This window comes from Microtus oregoni, unplaced genomic scaffold (assembly GCF_018167655.1).
Source record: "Microtus oregoni isolate MIOR12 unplaced genomic scaffold, Mior012 000050F_ref0000143, whole genome shotgun sequence".
Taxonomy (NCBI): domain Eukaryota; kingdom Metazoa; phylum Chordata; class Mammalia; order Rodentia; family Cricetidae; genus Microtus; species Microtus oregoni.
In genome coordinates this window covers 959809-978561 of record NW_024543256.1, presented here as the reverse complement: position 1 = coordinate 978561, position 18753 = coordinate 959809, and the positions used below count along the sequence as shown (strand labels likewise).

Genomic DNA, 18753 nt, shown 5'->3' with positions numbered 1-18753 from the left:
ACAGTATATAGCTGACAGTGCTTATTTTTACAGTCACCCATTGTAGCATATGTTGTACAAGACAGGGTTGTCCACTTGATTCATGATATGACCCAAGATACTAGAACAGTGCTTGGTGTCCATGGTTCCTCCAGAAGCCCTGGGCAAGTATATAAATATTTCTTCTTTCATCTTCTGTTCCCAATGTAACATGAAAGGGCCTTGGGCCCAGATCTCTCTACCCTTACTCCCAAAGTTTCCCCAGATTCATGACTCCCCCCTGTTTGCAAACCATTGAGTTCTACATTTGCATCTCTAGGATGACCAAGTCACAGAACTTCCCATATCTATGACTTCTCTTCTCTTGCCCTGGTCTCCTTTGTAGTCAGGAAACTCCCTGTTTCAGGCTCTTGGACCCTGTTTTGTCATCTGTTCCTGGTATCACACAGCTAGCTCCCTTTGTGGTTTTCTTCAAATCTGTTCAAGGATAACTTTTCTACTATGACTCTCTGTGGCCACATCCTTCAAGGTCAAAGTCTTCCTCTGCCCATTCAATGCCAAGCCTAACTAACACTTGTCACCATCTGCCATAAACTGAATATTTTTTTGTGCACTCCTCCTCACACTACAGTCTGAACCCCATGAGGGCAGGAGGGTTGGGGTATATCTCCAGTACCTAGAATCAGGAATAACGATTGAATGGATGAATAGTTCTGCATTGGAACCTTGCCCTATGGTTTTTGTCTTATAGTAAGCAGGACAGAATAGAACACAGCCTGCATGCTGTTAGTTCATCAACTCCAGTGTGGCCAGCAGGGACACTATTGTTCATGAGTTAATTAAACCTGTAACTGTGAGTCAGAGGTACATAGAAAGGGATGATATATGGATTTGGAGTTACTTTTGAGGAGTTGTAGTCACCCAAAACAGAATAAGTCAATGAGAGTCTAAATAGCACCCACACATTCTTCTTTTAAAAATAAGTGTATGGTTTAACAGCCCAGTTTCTCAGCTCAACTTTGCAAAACAGGAGACATGAATTTTAAAGGCTGTCAGGTGCCTCTGAAATCTGGCTTTATATTTGTGTAACAACATTTGTGTTTTGCCAACAGATGTACTACTTAAAGTACCCATGAGAATGACCTCTGTGATTTTCTGTTTCACTAGAGGGAATCTTAGGAACTGATGAATGCACAGAGACTGGCACTGCCACCAGCTCCAGCCCCAGGGAATTTACCCCACTCCATCTGGGCCCTGACCTACCCCTGTCACTGCCCCTTTCTGGCACATTGTTCTACCCTCATGGTTAATGAGTGCCTCAAACACAGAAGTCCACAGCTGACTTCTCTTCACTTCTTCCCCCATATAGGAGGGCAAGGCACCCTGTGTGTTGAGGCACCCAACAACTGGTCCATGAAAAGGGAGTGTTCAGTAGAGTCTTCCTGAATGTTTAGGGGAACAGGAAAGGCAGCATTTCTGGCTTATTCCTTAAAATCTTACCACTGCATGTAAGCAAGTGTGTCACCCATGTTTGGTGCCCCGGTTCGCTCACAAGGCTTCAGCTGCTTCCTTCACTGCTAGGTGACTACTGTAGTTTGGGACTGTTTTCTTTGCTCTGACTAACCAAACTTTCTGGGTCTCAGCAATTTAAACATATTTAGTTTTTGTTCTGGTAAGATTGAAAAGGAAGAACTTACCTTTTAAGTTTTGTAGAGTTTTACAATAAGGTATGTGTCTTTGAATAAATGATGCTGGGAGGTTATTGCCTAGGAGACATAATTTATATTCAGTACAGTCCGAATTATGTAGGTTTGGTTTGTTTCTCACATTCACTTAGAAGCAATTGAAAGACTGATTTTTTTTTTGATAATACATAGGAAGGAAAACCCTTAACTTTGTCATTTTTTTTCTTTTTTTGTTAATGTGTATGTGTCTATATGAATATATCCCATATAATTGTAGGTGCTCACAGAAATCAGAGAAGCCTTGCTGGGCAGTGGTGGCGCACGCCTTTAATCCCAGCACTCGGGAGGCAAAGGCAGGCAGATCTCTGTGAGTTTGAGGCCAGCCTGGTCTACAGAGTGAGTTCCAGGACAGGCACCAAAAACTACAGAGAAACCCTGTCTCGAAAAGAAAAAAAGAAAAAAAAATCAGAGAAGCATCAGATTCCCTGGTGCTGGAGTTACAGGTATTTATGGGCCATCCAACATGGATGCTAAGAACTGAACTCATGTAGAACAGCAGGTGCTTTTAAGCACTGAGCCAATGCCACTTGTTTTTTTTTTAAAGTTCTTTTTTTAAAAATATTTATTTATTTATTATGTATACAATATTTTGTCTGTGTGTATGCCTGCAGGCCAGAAGAGGGCACTAGACCCCATTACAGATGGTTGTGAGCCACCATGTGGTTGCTGGGAATTGAACTCAGGACCTTTGGAAGAACAGGCAATGCTCTTAACCTCTGAGCCATCTCTCCAGCCCCACTTGTTATTTTTTTAAATGGGTTGAGTTATGCAGTGATTATGACATCTTAATGGAAAAGCAATATTGCAAATATACGTCACATATGGTATGCCATGCACGTTTTTTAAATTTGTTTGTTTCTGTTCATCTTGATATCCCATTTGTATTGTAAGAATCCCCTTGGGGCTGGAGAGATGGCTCAGTGGTCAAGAACTCTTGTGGAGTGCCCAGGCTCAGTTCCCAGCACCCACATGGAACCTAACAACTATCTGCAACCTCAGTTCTAGAAGATTTTGGTGTCTTCTGGCTTCCTCAGGCACTGCATGCCCATGGCGCACAGACATACATGCAGGCAAAATACCCCTACACATAAATGTTTAAAAAATTCCCTTGCTGGGCATGGTGGTACATGCCTTTAATTCAGCACTCAAGAAACTGAAGCAATGGATATTTGTAAGTTCAAAACCAGCCTAGTCTACATAGTTCTAGGCCAGCTAATGCTATGTACTGAGACCGGGAGGGGAATGGAGAGATGTATCTTTTCTATTGCTGTGATAAAATACCAGGATGAAAGCAGCTTATAAAAGAAAGCATGTAATTTGGAATTTAGGGTTTTAGGGGGCTAGAGTCCTCTGCTTCCAATTGTGAAAAAAGGTATTAGCCCTCAGATGTTCCTGCCACTGTGTCCTCTTCTACTATCATGGCCTCCAATCTTCTGAAACTGTAAGCCAACTAAACACTTTATAAGTTGCATTGTTCATGGTGTCACAGCAATATAAAAAAAAGTAGCTAAGATAGATGACTCAGTCATTAAATCACTTGCTGTTCTTTCAGAGGATCTGAGTTTCATTCCACACACAATACTGAGTGGCTTATAACTTCCTATAACTCCAGCTAGAGGCAGGGGCAGTTGATGCCTCTGCACTTACTTGCACATACCCAACACAAATATACATAATTGCCAAATGTGATGATGTATTCCTTTAATCATGGAACTGGAGACTCAAAAGGTATATATAATTAAAAATCTTTAAAACACCCTCCATTGCTTTCTTAGCCTAAAGACAGAATTAAAAGCTCATATTGTACTTGTCTTTCATGTACCCTAATATTTGGAGGTAGATTTCCTAGGCCACTAGTATAACTCGTGTGCATGCACAATCTAAAGCCCTTCAGTGTGTATATTCCATCCCCAGCTTAGTGTCATAGCTGTAAGATGGCTATCAGTATTATTGCCATTGTACCTTTCTAGACTAGACAAAGGTCAAAAGTACCATACACACATACCACACCCTTGCAGGTAGCAGCTGCTTCCAGATTCTGACTTGTTTTTGTGGCGTTACATGTATGTACATACATATCCAAACATTTTTATTTTCCTTGCCCCTGCTTGGATTAATGTGGGGAAAGTTTATTTTTACAGGAGTTAAAATTGTCTATTTTGCCTGATTTACTAAATTGATAAAGTTATTCACATCTTTTTTTAAGAACCTAAGACATTATAGAATAAATTACCATTCTGATTAATTAACTCATTAAATCTCTATCATACTTTCAGGAATTGTAATAAAAAAGACATCTTACTCTTAACATTGGGTAACACAGTGTAATAAACTTCATAGCAGTAGAAACCTCAACTATGACAAGTGTATAAGGAAGGGTTCCTTTCTCCCTGTGTCCTTACAAACATTTAGTAGCTCAATAACATCATGGTCAGAGAACTTGGTGTAGTGACACCAACCCTTGCTATTGGTTAATAACTGCTTTATGACCTTACATAAAACAGGCATGGGCCTGGCTGCTATCCTCAGCCTCTTGTCAGAGTCAGTCCCTCAGTAAGACTTGGGTCTCAGCTTACATACCATTAGGTGGTGATAGAGAGCGCTAAAAGGAAATATAAAGAAAATAAAACTTATTAGGCTTTATGGTAGAATGGGACTTACATGAAGAATGCATTTTGTCAGATTTTACCAATATTTTTATTAGTATGTATTAATTTTACAAAATAATGGGGTTTCTTTATGATATTTTCATATAGGCATATGTTGTGTGCCTGTTCTCCCCCTCCCCCATTACCTTCTCTTTTCTTACCCACCCTTTGTGCCCTTCCTTGACCCAAATTGTAGTTCCTGGAGGATTTTTGATTTGAGGTTGTTTTGTTTTGTACTCTTCTTCCTCTTCTCAAATACTGCCTGCCCTACCACTGCTGGGCTTTCTTCAAAACAAGCTAGGTAAATAAGAACACACAGCTAGATGACATATGCTCTACTTACAGTCCCCCAAGCTGACTCAAGAGTCTTCTGTCCTTCCCTACAAGACCAATATCCAGGGAGCTGCTAGGTTGTGTGCCACACTGCCCCTTTCTTTATCTCACCTTTCCCTTGACTCCTTCTACCACTGTTCTGCATCCAACCCCCCTCTTGAGAATTCCTGTGGTCTTTTAAGCTTTCCTACAATTTCACACTATCTGCGTAGTCAGATCTCTCTCCCCTGCTTTAATCCCAAGTGCTATGTACCTTCCTGGCTTTGAATAACATCAAAACCCATAATGTAACCCTTGCCTTTCTTTCTAGCCTTTTTCCTATTCCCTATCTGGGTTAGATTCCCCCATCTCTGTGAACCCACACCCATTCTCTTTCAATAGCTGCTCGTTGATTGTTTTCTATATTGTCTACCGTAGAGGCAGGAGGGCTATTACTCTCAACATCTTTACACAGATAGCCTCTGTCTCTTTGTTTCAGTCCCTCATTCAGCAGGTGACTGTTGCTCATGTTAACAGCCTTCCTAGTGTCTGACTCTCCATCTTTTTGACCACCTCTATTCCAATGACCTCAGCCACACATCTTCATACTCAAGGACTGAACTTTGTCATGACTAGAAACTGTTCCACCCATAAAGTCTAACTCAGACCCCTTGATGACAAGGATTTCCTGTCTGACCAGCTTATGTCTGTTACTGTTCCATGTCCCTGGGACTTCATTTGTCCTCCTTCCTTTTATGAATCATGCTCATCACCATAAAAATGTGTTTTAGAATTTCCTGTTTAGCCATACACATCCTCTTCAGCCTCTGTCCAGTCTCTGCTTTCCCTTTTAGTCAAACTCTTCCAGAGTTCTCTGCTCACAGACCCTCCCCTCACCTGTAGTCCACTGTATAAAGGGTTATATCTCCCTGTGTTCCATGAAGTGGTCTTACCAGTCTCCAGTGGACTTTCACTGTGTTATAACCAGTGGCAAGTCTTCTTCCTTCTTGGCATTATGTTCAGTCTTTAACAAAACTGTTTCTTTGTTCCTTTTCTGGGACTCCACAGTCTCAAGGTACCAATATGTGTTTGGGGGACTTTTCACCCCACTTTAGGAGTTTGATGGGAGGCCAAGTAACCTCTATAATGAATGAGAATGCCAATTGTCTGTTTATTACCTAGCTTTTCAATTAAGGCAGCAGCTGATGAACCACATCCCAAGAGTTAGCTCTGGCTCACTGCTTGATTTAGTTTATTTGTGACAAGGTCTTATTGTGTAGCCCAGATTGGCCTCCAACTTTTGATCCTGCTGCTTCCGTCTCCACAGAGTGCTGGAATTATAGTTTTGTGCCACCATACCTTGCTTCCACTGCTTGGTTTTGCATAGAAAATTCTTCTGGAATTCAGCTCAACCATTCTTCATGCATTGCTTTTGGCTGTAGTCCTGCTGCAGCTCTTAAGTTGAGTGGTTGTGACAGAGCCTGTGTAGCTATCAAAGTAGAAAACATTTACTATCTGTCCCTTCACAGAAAAAAAAAAAACTCCTGGGCCTTGTGCATGGATATGGATTAGGCTCTGCCAGTGACCATCACCTGAGGAATGGGCAGGCAGGGATGCAGGACAGATGAGCTCCAGAGCCAAAGTGGCCATAGTGCTGGCCAATGTTTTCTCCAGGCAGAGTTGCAGAGGCAATGCCAGATGCCTGGGCCAGATTGGCAGAAGGATTTAGAGTATTCTTGGCCAACTGGACTCAAACCTGTTCATCCAACCTCTAGGAATTCTCTGACCACCAAGTAGCCATTTTGAATCTCAAGTTACTTTTTTAGTTTGAGGGAGTTGTTTGGGTCTAGGAGGCATCCCAAGGTGTCTTTGTCTGTTTTGTTTTGAGGTGGGGGGGTTGATTTTTGAGACAAAATCTTATTCTCTACCCTGGCTGACTTTAAACTTACAGTCCCTCTCCTTTAGCCTCCTTAGTGCTGGATTACAGGAGTGTACAACATTGACTGTGAATTTTTTTATTGTTCCCAAATATACATAACAACAGAGTGTGCCTATGCTAGCGCTTGAAAGATGAAAGCCTGAGAATCACAAGTTCAAAGCAGCCAGAGCTGACTGACCCTTTCTCAACTACTTAAACCACTTTTTTAAAAGAATGTTAACATTTAATCTACTTCCCTGTGTGGTTTCAAGCTTACCTGGACAGAGGGTACTACTCCCAACATCCTTGACCTCCTCAGTTCTTCTGCTGAAGAATTTAGCCTTAAGCAATGAGTGACAGACTGCTTAGGGAACTTTTTCTTCCCCAGAACTTTGCAGTAGCCTGATTGTATCACTTCAATGATGGGAGCAGCTCTGGTCTTGTTAGTGTGTGTGTGTGTGTGTGTGTGTGTGTGTGTGTGTGTGTGTGTTTGTTTGTTTGTTTTATCATTTGCCTTGCCTGCTCAGTGACCAATTTTAGGGTTAGTATTAGGGTTAGCGAGACTTAATACAGAGATCTGGAGAGATGGCTTAGCAGTTAAGAGAGCTTGCTGGTCTTGCAGAGGACAAGAGTTCAATTTCTAGCACCCACATTGGGCAGCTTACAATCTCCTGTAACCCCAACTTCAGGGAATTCTGTGCCACTTTCTGGCCTCTGCAGGCACCTGCACACAATACACAATCAACAGACATACACATAAATACATTTTTAAATTAACTTCCAGAAGAGTAAAAGGAGAACCCTGCTAGAACACAGTCAAAAGCCCAAGGGAAAATGAGGAAACAAAAGTTGCTAAAGAAGCAGGTTTCTCAGAGGAAGAAATAAGACACTGAATGAAAACTTCTATAGTAAGCACTGGGTCTGGCTTTTTTTTCTCCCTTATCTCATTATGGAGACAGTAGACACCCTACCTGGATCCCTTGACTTTTACCAGATTTGTGACCATTGTATCCCTGTTTTAGAGCTTTCCTGGGTACTTGATGAGTTTTCCCTAGCTCCTGATATCTGTATTTTATTTTATCAAAGCTACTGTTTTGGAACACCATGCATACCAGGAAAAAGCAACAGCAGATACGTATGCAGGTAGAGTCTTGGCCCAAGTGTGGCATGGAGAAGACATGTAGATGTTTGAGGGACATTGGATTAACAAGTGAGTGAAATGGAGCAACACATACCATTCATGGCAATCTTACTCTAATAGCATGTACCACCATGCCTAGCTGTGGTATGACTTCTACTTAAACCATGCCATTGGCTACTAAGCATTCTAGAAGGATTTTTGCCATAAAACTTATATGTGAGTGTTCATAGAAACACTATTCATAATAGCCAAAGGATGAAAAGAACCTATATGTCCATCAGTAGATAGTCATGGAACTTTTTTAATGGTGTGTGTGTGTGTATTTGGTGCATGAGTGTCTGTTCATGTAGGTATGCATATCTGTGTGCCCCAAGTGCATGTGTGGAGGCTAAAAGAGAATATCAGGTGTCCTGGCTCTACCTACTGCCATTTGCCATCCCTGGGGTTACTCTAAAAATGTGCAGACATGCCCAGCATTTTACATGGCTGCCAGAGTTTTGAACTCAGCTTCTCATGCTTGTCTTGTGGAGCAAGTGCTTTTACTCACCAAGCTATCTTGTCAGCCCCAGAAAGTGGTATCTCTATAAGAAATTATTATGTCATGAAAAGGAATAAAATTCTGATCCATGCTACTTTGAAGACATCATGCTATATGAAAGAAAAGAGCCATAAAAGGCCACAAAGTTTATGATGCCACTGATAGTTAAATGTACATAATAGGCTGATTCAGAGACAGAAAGAGATTAGGAGTTGTCAGGGACTGAAAATAATTTGAATAATTAGCAACTGCTTATGAGTACAGGGTTTCCTTTGAGAGTTATCAAAATGTTCAGGAACTGGATAATAGTAATGATTGCTTATAAATGCCACTAATGATAAGCTTTATGTCTATGTTTATCTTACCACAGATTTTATGATGATGAACTATCCTAAGGATATTTAGCTAATAATCTTCAACCTAATCAAAACCCCTAGTTATTAAACTTCTTGAACTAAATTTCTTTCTGAAGGGCCTGCAGTGGTGGTACATACCCTTTTTATCAGCACTTGGGAAACAGAACCAGGGGGATTATAAGTTTGAAGTTAGCCTGAACTACATAGCAAGAATTTCTTTTTTTTTTTTAATTGGCTGGGTGGTGGTGGTGCATGCTTTTAATCCCAACACTGAGGAGGCAGAGGCAGGTGGATCTCTGAGTTAGAAGCCAATAAAAGTATGGTTCAGTTTGAGCCTAGTGGCATAGGTCAGTGATCTCAGCTACTCTGGAGGCTGGAGCAGAAGAATTGCACATCAAGGCCTGCCTGGGCTACAGATTGTATTCAAAACCTTCATTCAAAATTTTTTGTGGGACTGGAGAGATGGCTCAGAGGTTAAGAGCACTAACTGCTCTTTCAGAGGTCCCGAGTTCAATTCCCAGCAACCATATGGTAACTCACAACCATATGTAATGGGATCTGATGCCCTCTGCTGGCCTACAAGTTTTGTGTTTGGCTTCTTTCACAGGATGTTTTCTCAAGGCATGTCATCCATGTGATTGATACTGTGTAGGAATTCCCTTCCATTTGTAGGTTGAGTAACTTTCCATTGTTTTAAAAGGTTATTCTCCATTCATCCATCAGTAGACACTTGGATTGCTTCCACCTTTTGATTCTTAGGGGTCGGGCAGCTGCAAATATTAGCATATAAGTATGTTGTGGGCCTATTCTCAATTTTTGGGGATCTGTACTTCCAAATGGAATTGCTAGGTCATAAGAACTCCATATTTAATATTTTGAGGCATTGTCAAGACTTTCACTGCAGAAATTTTGTGTTCTTTGTTTTTGTTTGTGACAGGCTGATCTCAAACTTACAGTGTAGCCAAGGATTGCCTTGAACTTCTGGTCCTTCTGCCTCTGCCCCCCAAGTGCTGGGATTACTTACAAATTCATGCCACCACTCACTGCTAAGATCGGGGTTTTCTTGTTGTTTGTTTGTTTGTTTTGGGGTTTCTTTCGGGACAGGGTTTCTCTGTAGCTTTGGTGCCTGTCCTGGAACTCCCTTTGTAGACCAAGCTGGCCTCGAACTCCCTAGTGCTGGGATTAAAGGCGTGCGCCACCACCGCCCACCTTTGTTGTTTTTTTATCTGGTATGGTGGATTTGGGTTCAGATTTTCATTTTATACACTTCTAAAAATGAGATGTACTATAAAAATTGGTTGCCTTTATTTGGGGAGGGGCCTGCTTTTATTTCACAAGAACTGTTTTTTTTTTTTAGTGGTTTTCTTTTTCAGGTTCAAGTCCATCCTTTATATAATGTCTATGTATACCAAATCATCACATCACATTTATCCAACTTAAATATAATAGTCTTTATATTTGAATATATAAGTCTTTAATAGTCATTTAAATGTTTAAATAAAGACAGCTCCATTAGATTCATACCATACATCATGTACATAAGGATTTCTATCCACTCAACTCAGTTTCATCTGACTAAATATTACTAATATGGAAAGATTTAAATCTTTCATTATATTTCTTTTGGCTTTTCAAGACATAGGTTGTTTCTTGGATCTTCTCTATAGAAGAGACTTTAAAATACATAGTGAATTTAGAGCAAGGCAGCTGAAGCTTAAATTGTACCATTGTAGCCTTCAAGCAGAAACTCTTCCCCTCCTCCTTAGAGACCAATAAGACACTCTTCCATTGCCAATTTGATTTCATGGATATTTAAACAGCTGAAGCTGTCATTTCAAATTGCTGCTGCCTTTATATTACTTCATGCAGAGAAGCCTCCCTGAATCAGAGATTCTACAGCAGATACTGAAATTGAAAAGGACTGAGTGCAACAATTAAATTACACTGTAGGGCGAAAGCAACTGGTTTAAGGAAAGAATCTTGTTCTCTGACCCCAGGCTGTTTTGTGGAGAAGTGGCCTCTACCCTGCGCCCTAAGTCCATGATGACCTTGTATGCTCTTTTAATTCTATGTCACTCCATGAGATAATTAGAAATGAAAGATGCTAAGAAACACTCTCTCCTGAAATTGGCCTACTGCACACATGAGTGAAATTAGAAAAACCTAGAACGTTGCTAAGTTGCTGAAAATTTCTTAGAGCTCATACAAGAGAGGGCATGAATTATGCTGGGTTCAGTTGAAAATCTTTCGGATGCTGAATTTACCTGACTTTTTAGTGCTCTTCTTAGTTCAGGCTTCTATTGCTGTGATAATACACTGCGATCAAAAGCAACCCAGGGAGGAAAGAATTTATTTTACCTTACAATTTAAAACTTCATTATTGAAGGAAGCCAAGGCAGGAACTCAGAGCAAAGACCTGAAGGCAGGAACTGATGCAGAGGCCATGGAGGGGTGTTACTTACTGGCTTACTCTTGTGGCTTACTCAGCCTGCTTTCCTATACCGCCCATGACCACCAGCCCAGTGTTTGCCACACCCACAATGAGCTGGGCCCTCCCAGATCAATCACTAATTAAGAAAATGTTCTACAGACATGCCTACAGGATGCATTCCCTCTTCTGAAATGACTCTAGCTTGTATCAAGTTGACATTAAACTGACCAGCACATCTACCTTGTTTTCTTTGAGGCAGGGTCTCTCTGCATAATCCAAGTTAACCTTAAATTTACAGTCCTCCTGTCTCAGCCTCCTGACTACTGAAATTAATTGCTCACCACCACATTCATCTCCCTTCTTTCTTGTAGTACTAGAGATTGAACCCAGAGCAGACAGAAGAATATTAGACAAACATCCTACCAAGCTACTGAAACATGCCTCCAACCCTTATCCCATGGTGCTGGTGGTGGTGTATTTGAAACAGGGTTTCTCTAGGTAACAGAAACAGGGTTTCTCTAGGTACCAGCCCTGGCTGTCCTGGAACTCTGTTGACAAGACTGACAAGTGCTGGAATTAAAGGTGTGTATACTACCCACTCACAGCTTCCTCTCCTATTTTTAAATTTAAAAGCCTTAGGGACTGTGAGTAGTCTTTCCTCTGTTATCATTGTTTGACTGGCTTAGACTGCCCTGTTAATTTACTAAGTACAGAACACAGCCTCCTGGTTCTGCCTTGAGGATCTCTAAAATGGGGTTACTATAAATAATAGTCACTATAAAAATGCAGGTAATTCTCACTTCCCAACTCCTCTGGATATAATGATTTGGCCTCCTAGTACAACAAGATTTCTCTAACTTTTAATTTTCCTTTGCTGCATCCAGGGAAGGCAACCTAGCTCTGGAATCACTGAATGTTGTTTTATTACCCAAGAACATTGCCTTGGGCTATAATAGAGATTTAATATGTAATATCTGTCAGAGCCTCTCTATTCCAATGTGATATGTACATTGGCGGAGGGGGACAGTAATTTTTTTTTTCAGTGCTGGGACTTAAACCAGTAACATCACACAAAAGATAAGTGCTTTACCACAGAGCTGCATCTCCAGCTCAAAAATATGAGGTTTTAAAGGAAAAACTAGGATAGAACCAGTGCAAATATATATGACTTAGTAACCAGAGCTCACTAATGAAACCATGCTGTATACAGGGACTAGAAGATAGCTTGGTCTGTAAAATTATTGCCTTATAACTATGAGAAACTGAGTTTGATTCTCAAGAAGCTATATACAAAACTGGATGTGATAGCACACATTTGAAATCCCAGCACTGGGGAGATGAAGACAAGATGATCCCTGACAAGTACAAGGCCAGTAAGAGATCCTGCTTCAAATGAGATGAGTGACATTCTTGATGATGACACTCAAGATTATCTTCTAGCCTCCACATTCATTTGCACACACATACACCAGCACGTATAAGCATTAAAAAAAAAAACTCTAGCCAGGCCTTTAGCCCCAGCACTTCAGGAGGCAGAGGTAGGTGGATCTCTGTGAGTTCAATGCCAGCCTGGTCTACTGAGTGGATTCCAGGACACCTAGGACTAAACAGAGAAATCTTGTCTCAAAAAACAAATAAATAATTATAAATAAGCAAGCAAATTCACTCTAGTTACAAAGCTGAATGTGGCATGCACCTATAATCCCAGCAATTAGGTGATCAAGAGTTCCAGGCCAGCCGGGCGGTGGTGGCGCACGCCTTTAATCCCAGCACTCGGGAGGCAGAGGCAGGCGGATCTCTGTGAGTTCGAGACCAGCCTGGTCTACAAGAGCTAGTTCCAGGACAGGCTCCAAAACCACAGAGAAACCCTGTCTCGAAAAAAACCAAAAAAAAAACAAAAACAAAAAAAAGAGTTCCAGGCCAGCTTGGACTTCATGAGACCCTGTCTGGAGGGAGGAGGTTTGGTTACTATAGTACTGTAGCACACTGCAGTCATCCCTTCTCACCATAACCAGTCTGCTTGCTTTCTTGGGCTGCTTCAGAAGGTCCTGGATGTTATTAACTCCTGGGCAAGCAAGTTTCTGGGAGCCTAGATTTGGCCACCTTTGACATTGCTTTTTTTCTTAAACATGAAGACTATAGCTTTACATCAATTCATTCCCATGTGGCAGCTTCACCATATACAGTGTGGTGTTGTTGCTGTTTGAGCTACTAAAAGAAAGTGCTTCAACAATGTTTCTAGGTGTTTCTTTTTGTTTTGCTTTAAAAAGAAAAAACAAGCTTTGTGCACCTTTAATACTAGAACTTGGGAGGCAGAGGTAGGTGGAGCTGTGTGAGTTGAAGGCCAGCGTGGTCTACAGTATTGAGTTCCAGAACAGCCAGAGCTACATAGTAAGACCCTGTCTCTGAAAAATAAAAAACGGCGTATGGATAATGTGGTGCTTGCTAGCCTAGCTCACCATGTATGGAATATGCAGCCTGATCTAGAACTTGCAGTGATCTTCCTGCCTCTGCTTTCTAATTTCAGTTGTTTCTCTGTCTTTGTGTAATACAAAGGCATTCTCTTTGTAAAGAAGCTTGCTTCAAAATACTACTCTTGGAGATGGGGAAATGGCTCAGTGGTAGAGTACTGCCTAGCATAACCATTAAAAAATGGCATCAGGCTGAGTCTGGTGATATACACTTTAATCCCAGCACTTGGGAGGCAGAGCCAAGGGGATCTCTGGTCAGCCTGGTCTATATAGTGACTTCCAGGAACCCCAGAGCTACATAATAGAGAGACTCTGTCCCCGCCCCCCCCCCAAATTTTTTAATTGCCATAAACCAGTAGAGTTTCTGATGATATTGATGTCATTTCCCCTTTTGAAATATATTATCACATTGACACTATACATATCCCTTCAACCCCTGAATCATTTCCCCTTTGAGAGTTGGAAGTTGTTATGATGTTCAGTTATAAATACTTAAGCCTGGCTTTCCTAAGAGTAGACAGGCATAGTTACAACACTTCGGAAGTTTAGAAATGAGCTAATGTAGAGCCTTATTCACATTTCCCTGAATGTCCCGTTAATGCCTTTTTTTAGTGCCTTTAAAACTAGTCCAATCCAGGGTTTAGTTTTGCATTCAGATGCTCTGTCTTCTCAGTCTTCTTATTCTTTAGTCTGTGTATTCCTTCCTTCTTTGTAGGTATGTTTAAGACAGTCTGTGATGTCTTTGCTAAGATATTTGTTTGGTTCAACATTTTTAGGTGTTTCAACAGGAGGGTTGTGTCCCACATTTACTGGAAACTCAGCAGTCCTACTGTTGTAATCATCTTTTATAATTACTGCCTTGTGACTCTCGGACCTTCAAGGATCTCTCCAACGTCATCTCCTGCCAATTCCAACCCACTGATGTACAACACACTACTGCTAGCTCTTAAGCTCCCCATTTGTTCATTTACTCAAAGCCTACCTACTTTCAGCACTAACCTAGCTGGTTAGTTTACTAACTAATTACCAACTAATTACTAACTAATCTGGTTAGAGAGATATAGATATCAAAAGAAGCAGATGTAGCATTCTGTCAGCCTCCTGACTATTAACATGGCATGTGTTTCTTAAGTGTCAAGCACTGAGACAAGAATTGGTGTGTACAATGGTATATTTTATGTTCATGGAGAGTAGAGGTGGTATGCTCTACTTCCAGGACACAGGGGAAGGGAGGGACAGAAGTAGGGAAGGCCCCTGAGAAGTGTCAGTTTAACCTACAGGATGAAAGATCTCCAAATGAAGAGGCAAGAAAGAACAAGCCCAGAGCTGCTGTTAATACAGGGGGAGGTATCATGGGTTACTTTTCCTTCTGGGAAAAGGCATCACAGTGGTTGATAAAATCCCACTGGGGCTTCCCGCATTTGTAGCTAGTAGCTGCAAAAAAAAATGCTGTTAAGTACATGTTCCTCACCCAGACTTCCTTCTCAGTCACTGGAACTGCTGCCTGCCCAGACTTTGACACAAATCTTAATTTAGTTCTGCCCTGTTACCATTGAGCTTTGTTGATTCTCCCCTAAACAGATTCCAAATCCTTTACTGCCTACATCCTTGCCCATGCCTAGGCTATTGCTAAAACTTTTTTTTTACTTACCCATGCTCTGTTTTTGTACTCCCATCCCCAGCTTTACTGGCACCACAGGATGCCCCAGAACCAGAGTCACCCATTTCACCTTTGAGTTTGTCTAATGTCTATACTACCCCTGGAACATTATTGTTGGCTTTGGAATATATCCCACTACAGGAACACTATGGTCAGAAGTTGAAGTCTTTTTTTTTATAATACATTATGTTTGGTAATATACTTAGGCTCCTTTGTTCCTGTTTAGATGCATTATAATAGCATATTTTTGTTTTATTTTTAGTAATGTTAACATTTACAGTTATATCCCAAGAAGTGTTCAGCAGGGGCTCTTATCTTGTTCTTACCTATCCTAGACTAGCCTGCAATTCTGCACACCAAATGCATAACGTAAACATACTTGCAATTTGTTTTTATACTTCAAAAAAGATCAGAAACTCATCCTTCCCTAGCTACATAGCCTTGCATTATATAAGCATCCCATAGTTTATTCACCAAGTCTCCTTGGTGACACGGATTGGAAAGGCCTGCAGTCTTAGCTAGTGAAAATAAAGTTTTAGTGAAAATTGTCATACCTGTCTTGTTAGGCATTTCCAGAGGTATCTCCCTGGGTAGATTTTTAGAAGGTGTTCCTTTGCTCATGTGACTTACGTTTGACCGTGTGGTGGTCAACATATTTCAGAATACAAGTGATAGTTCCGAAGAAACCAACTTGTCTTCTTAGTATAGTGATTTTCTCAAACTCAAGTACTGTTCAGAATCAGGGAAGCAGCCCTGGTATTCAAAAGCCCTTTGCAAGTGATAAGTACCTTCTCTATACCTCTTTGGCCTTTTTCTTGCCAGCTGTGCTAGTAAATACCCCTCCTTTCCTCTGTCACTGAGAGCTTCCTTATAAGCCAGGCCTGAAAGTTGAACTGTGAGCAGACCACAATGCTTCTAGATGCACCTCACAGCCTCATGGGCTTACTTTCCAGTTCTTCTACTCTTAGACCAATAGGCAGATGCTACTTCTTTCCAAATCTTCCTTAGTCTAGCCTGTATCTTAGAGGTGCAAGCAGTGCAATGTGACCAAATTCTGTAGTCATGGGGGTACTCACTGTGTACAGGAGGGGACCCCACGAAGAAAAAACAAAACCTGTAGAAGGAGCTACCTCTGTCCACAAGTAAAAATGGGCAGGTGTCCTGTCCTGGAATATGGCAATTGTTCTATAATTATACCTTTCTCTATTCCTCTGAGAATAAGGTGATTGTTTGTTTGCTTGTTTTTGGTAAGGAATATATTGTGGTAAAGACCCATATGACCCAGGATCCCTTTTTTTTATACTGGAACCCTAGGCAGCAGTTGCTGTTTGCCTGAATTAGCAATAGTTATACAGTGCTTTGGGACCTTTTTGTCCATAATTCTCACAGAAAGGATGCCTCTCAGATGAGATTAACTACCATTGAGATGAGGAAACCGCAGCCTACACTACTGAAATCACTTATTGGGGTCCTTATTTTGAGAATGGCAAAGTCATAAAGCTGGAGCAATGGCTCAGAAGTTAACACTGCTGCTCTTCCCAAGGACCTGGATTCAATTCCCAGAACCCACATACTGGATCACAACCATTTGTAACTTTAGTCTCAAGGAACCCAATTCCCTCTTCCGGCCTCCACAGGCATTAGGCTCTCATGTGGTACACAGTCATACATGCAGACAAAATAGATAAAAGAAATAAAAGAAAATGACAAAGTCAGAATTGGAGCTCAGGTTGACCAATTCCAATTTCATATGTTCTTTTTCTGACTGCTGTATAACACTTTTCAGGGGGTTTGAAATCCTAAAACAGGTCATGGTAGGCAGTTCCTTTTCCAGCAGTGGAGAGCCTTTTGTCATGTGGGCAAGCCCAGGGGGCCCACAGGTGTAACTTATAAACTGATGTCCGCTAGTAATATGTTGAGAAGCCAACCCTACGGTGCTTAAACTCAAGAGAAAAATATATGCCCCTTTCACAGCACCAGAACTAGGGTTTGGAATAGTATGATAAAAGTCAAGTGCATTTGACCAACATCACCAGAAACCCAAAACCTCTAAAAAAAAAAAACTTTGGGCCTCAGGTTGACCCAAGGATACATTATCCTAGGGGAGTTACCAAGAGCTGAGTATCCAGTAGCCGGGGATCTCATGTATGGTGCCCAAACTTGCCTGTACTCACTACTCTGCATGCAACTGTGTTCTCTGTGATACTTACATATTTGTTTAATACTTCAGGGAGGAAAAGTCAGAAGACCAGGATCTCCAGGGACTCAAAGACAAGCCCCTGAAATTTAAGAAGGTGAAGAAAGACAAGAAAGAAGACAAAGAGGGCAAACATGAGCCGCTACAGCCTTCAGCCCACCATTCTGCCGAGCCAGCAGAGGCAGGCAAAGCAGAGACATCAGAAAGCTCAGGCTCTGCCCCAGCAGTGCCAGAAGCCTCTGCTTCCCCCAAACAGCGGCGTTCCATCATTCGTGACCGAGGACCTATGTATGATGACCCCACCTTGCCTGAAGGTTGGACACGAAAGCTTAAGCAGAGGAAGTCTGGCCGCTCTGCTGGAAAGTATGATGTATATTTGATCAAGTAAGTAAGAGCAAGTCCTGTGTCTATGGATCAGGAAAAGCCGGATGGGTGGGAGGGCTAGATATAAGGATCCATTGAAACTACAGCTCTGTAGCTACTTGTAGGACACTTAAAAACTAACATCAATACCAGATACATTCAGAAAGCACTACAGAGGTCCCTACCCTGTTTCCCTGCTTCAGAGTAGTTCGTCCTTTACCTATGCCACATACCAAGTTTTTTCTGTTTGCCTCTAAATCAGTGTTGGGAAAGGTTTGCTGTTTAGCAGGGCCTCTAGAAAGGGACACAAACTGATTCTGTGTGCCTTTCCAACTGTTCCTTTTGCATTTATCCAGTTTTAGACTAACCTCATAGTGTTTTCTGTTAAAGTAAAGTAACTTCCAGAGCCAGAGGTTTAAAGGAGCAACTAAGAAGTATATCAGTTCTACCCCTTAAATAAATGATTCCAGAAAGGCTAAAAATTTCCCCAGTATTTGGGGGTAGCTTTATTTAATCTTCAACTCTAAGAAAGGTGAGGAAAGCTTTATTGCACTGAAATGGGTTTCCAAAGAGGCTAGACTCCATACCTCAGTTCAGATGCAGGAATGTTATGATGGTAGATTAGGTCTGGGTACCAACCAACAGAATCAGTCCAGCCCAATATTCCCCTAGTACCAGGCCTGATTCCTTTGGTTTTTGGATTGTGGAGAAGCCAGGGCATACAGAGGAGTGGACTTAAGAGGTAGACAGGTCCTCTGAGGCTTTTAGGTCCAGCTGTTCTTGCTCTTTAACAAGCTATATAGGTACCCACTACTCCTGATAACATGATTTCTACCCATGCAGCAGTGCATTGCATCTGACCTAAGTGTGCCCTCCAGTTTTAGGTCATCTCAGTTCTTCAGTTTGACTCTTGTTCACTTACAATGTCTTATAAGAAAGCTTGTCAATACCATCTTCTCTACCTCAGTCTCTTAAGTTGTCATAAAAAAATGTT

The 18753-nt window shown here is 41.4% G+C and overlaps 1 protein-coding gene across 1 annotated transcript in view; it reads left to right on the top strand.

Moving 5' to 3' along the window:
- Positions 1-18753, top strand: part of LOC121437152 (methyl-CpG-binding protein 2-like) — a 62034-nt gene that overhangs the window by 41222 nt on the left and 2059 nt on the right. Inside the window, 1 exon segment of the mRNA XM_041636999.1 lies at positions 17430-17780. Coding sequence (XP_041492933.1) covers positions 17430-17780 — 351 coding nt within the window.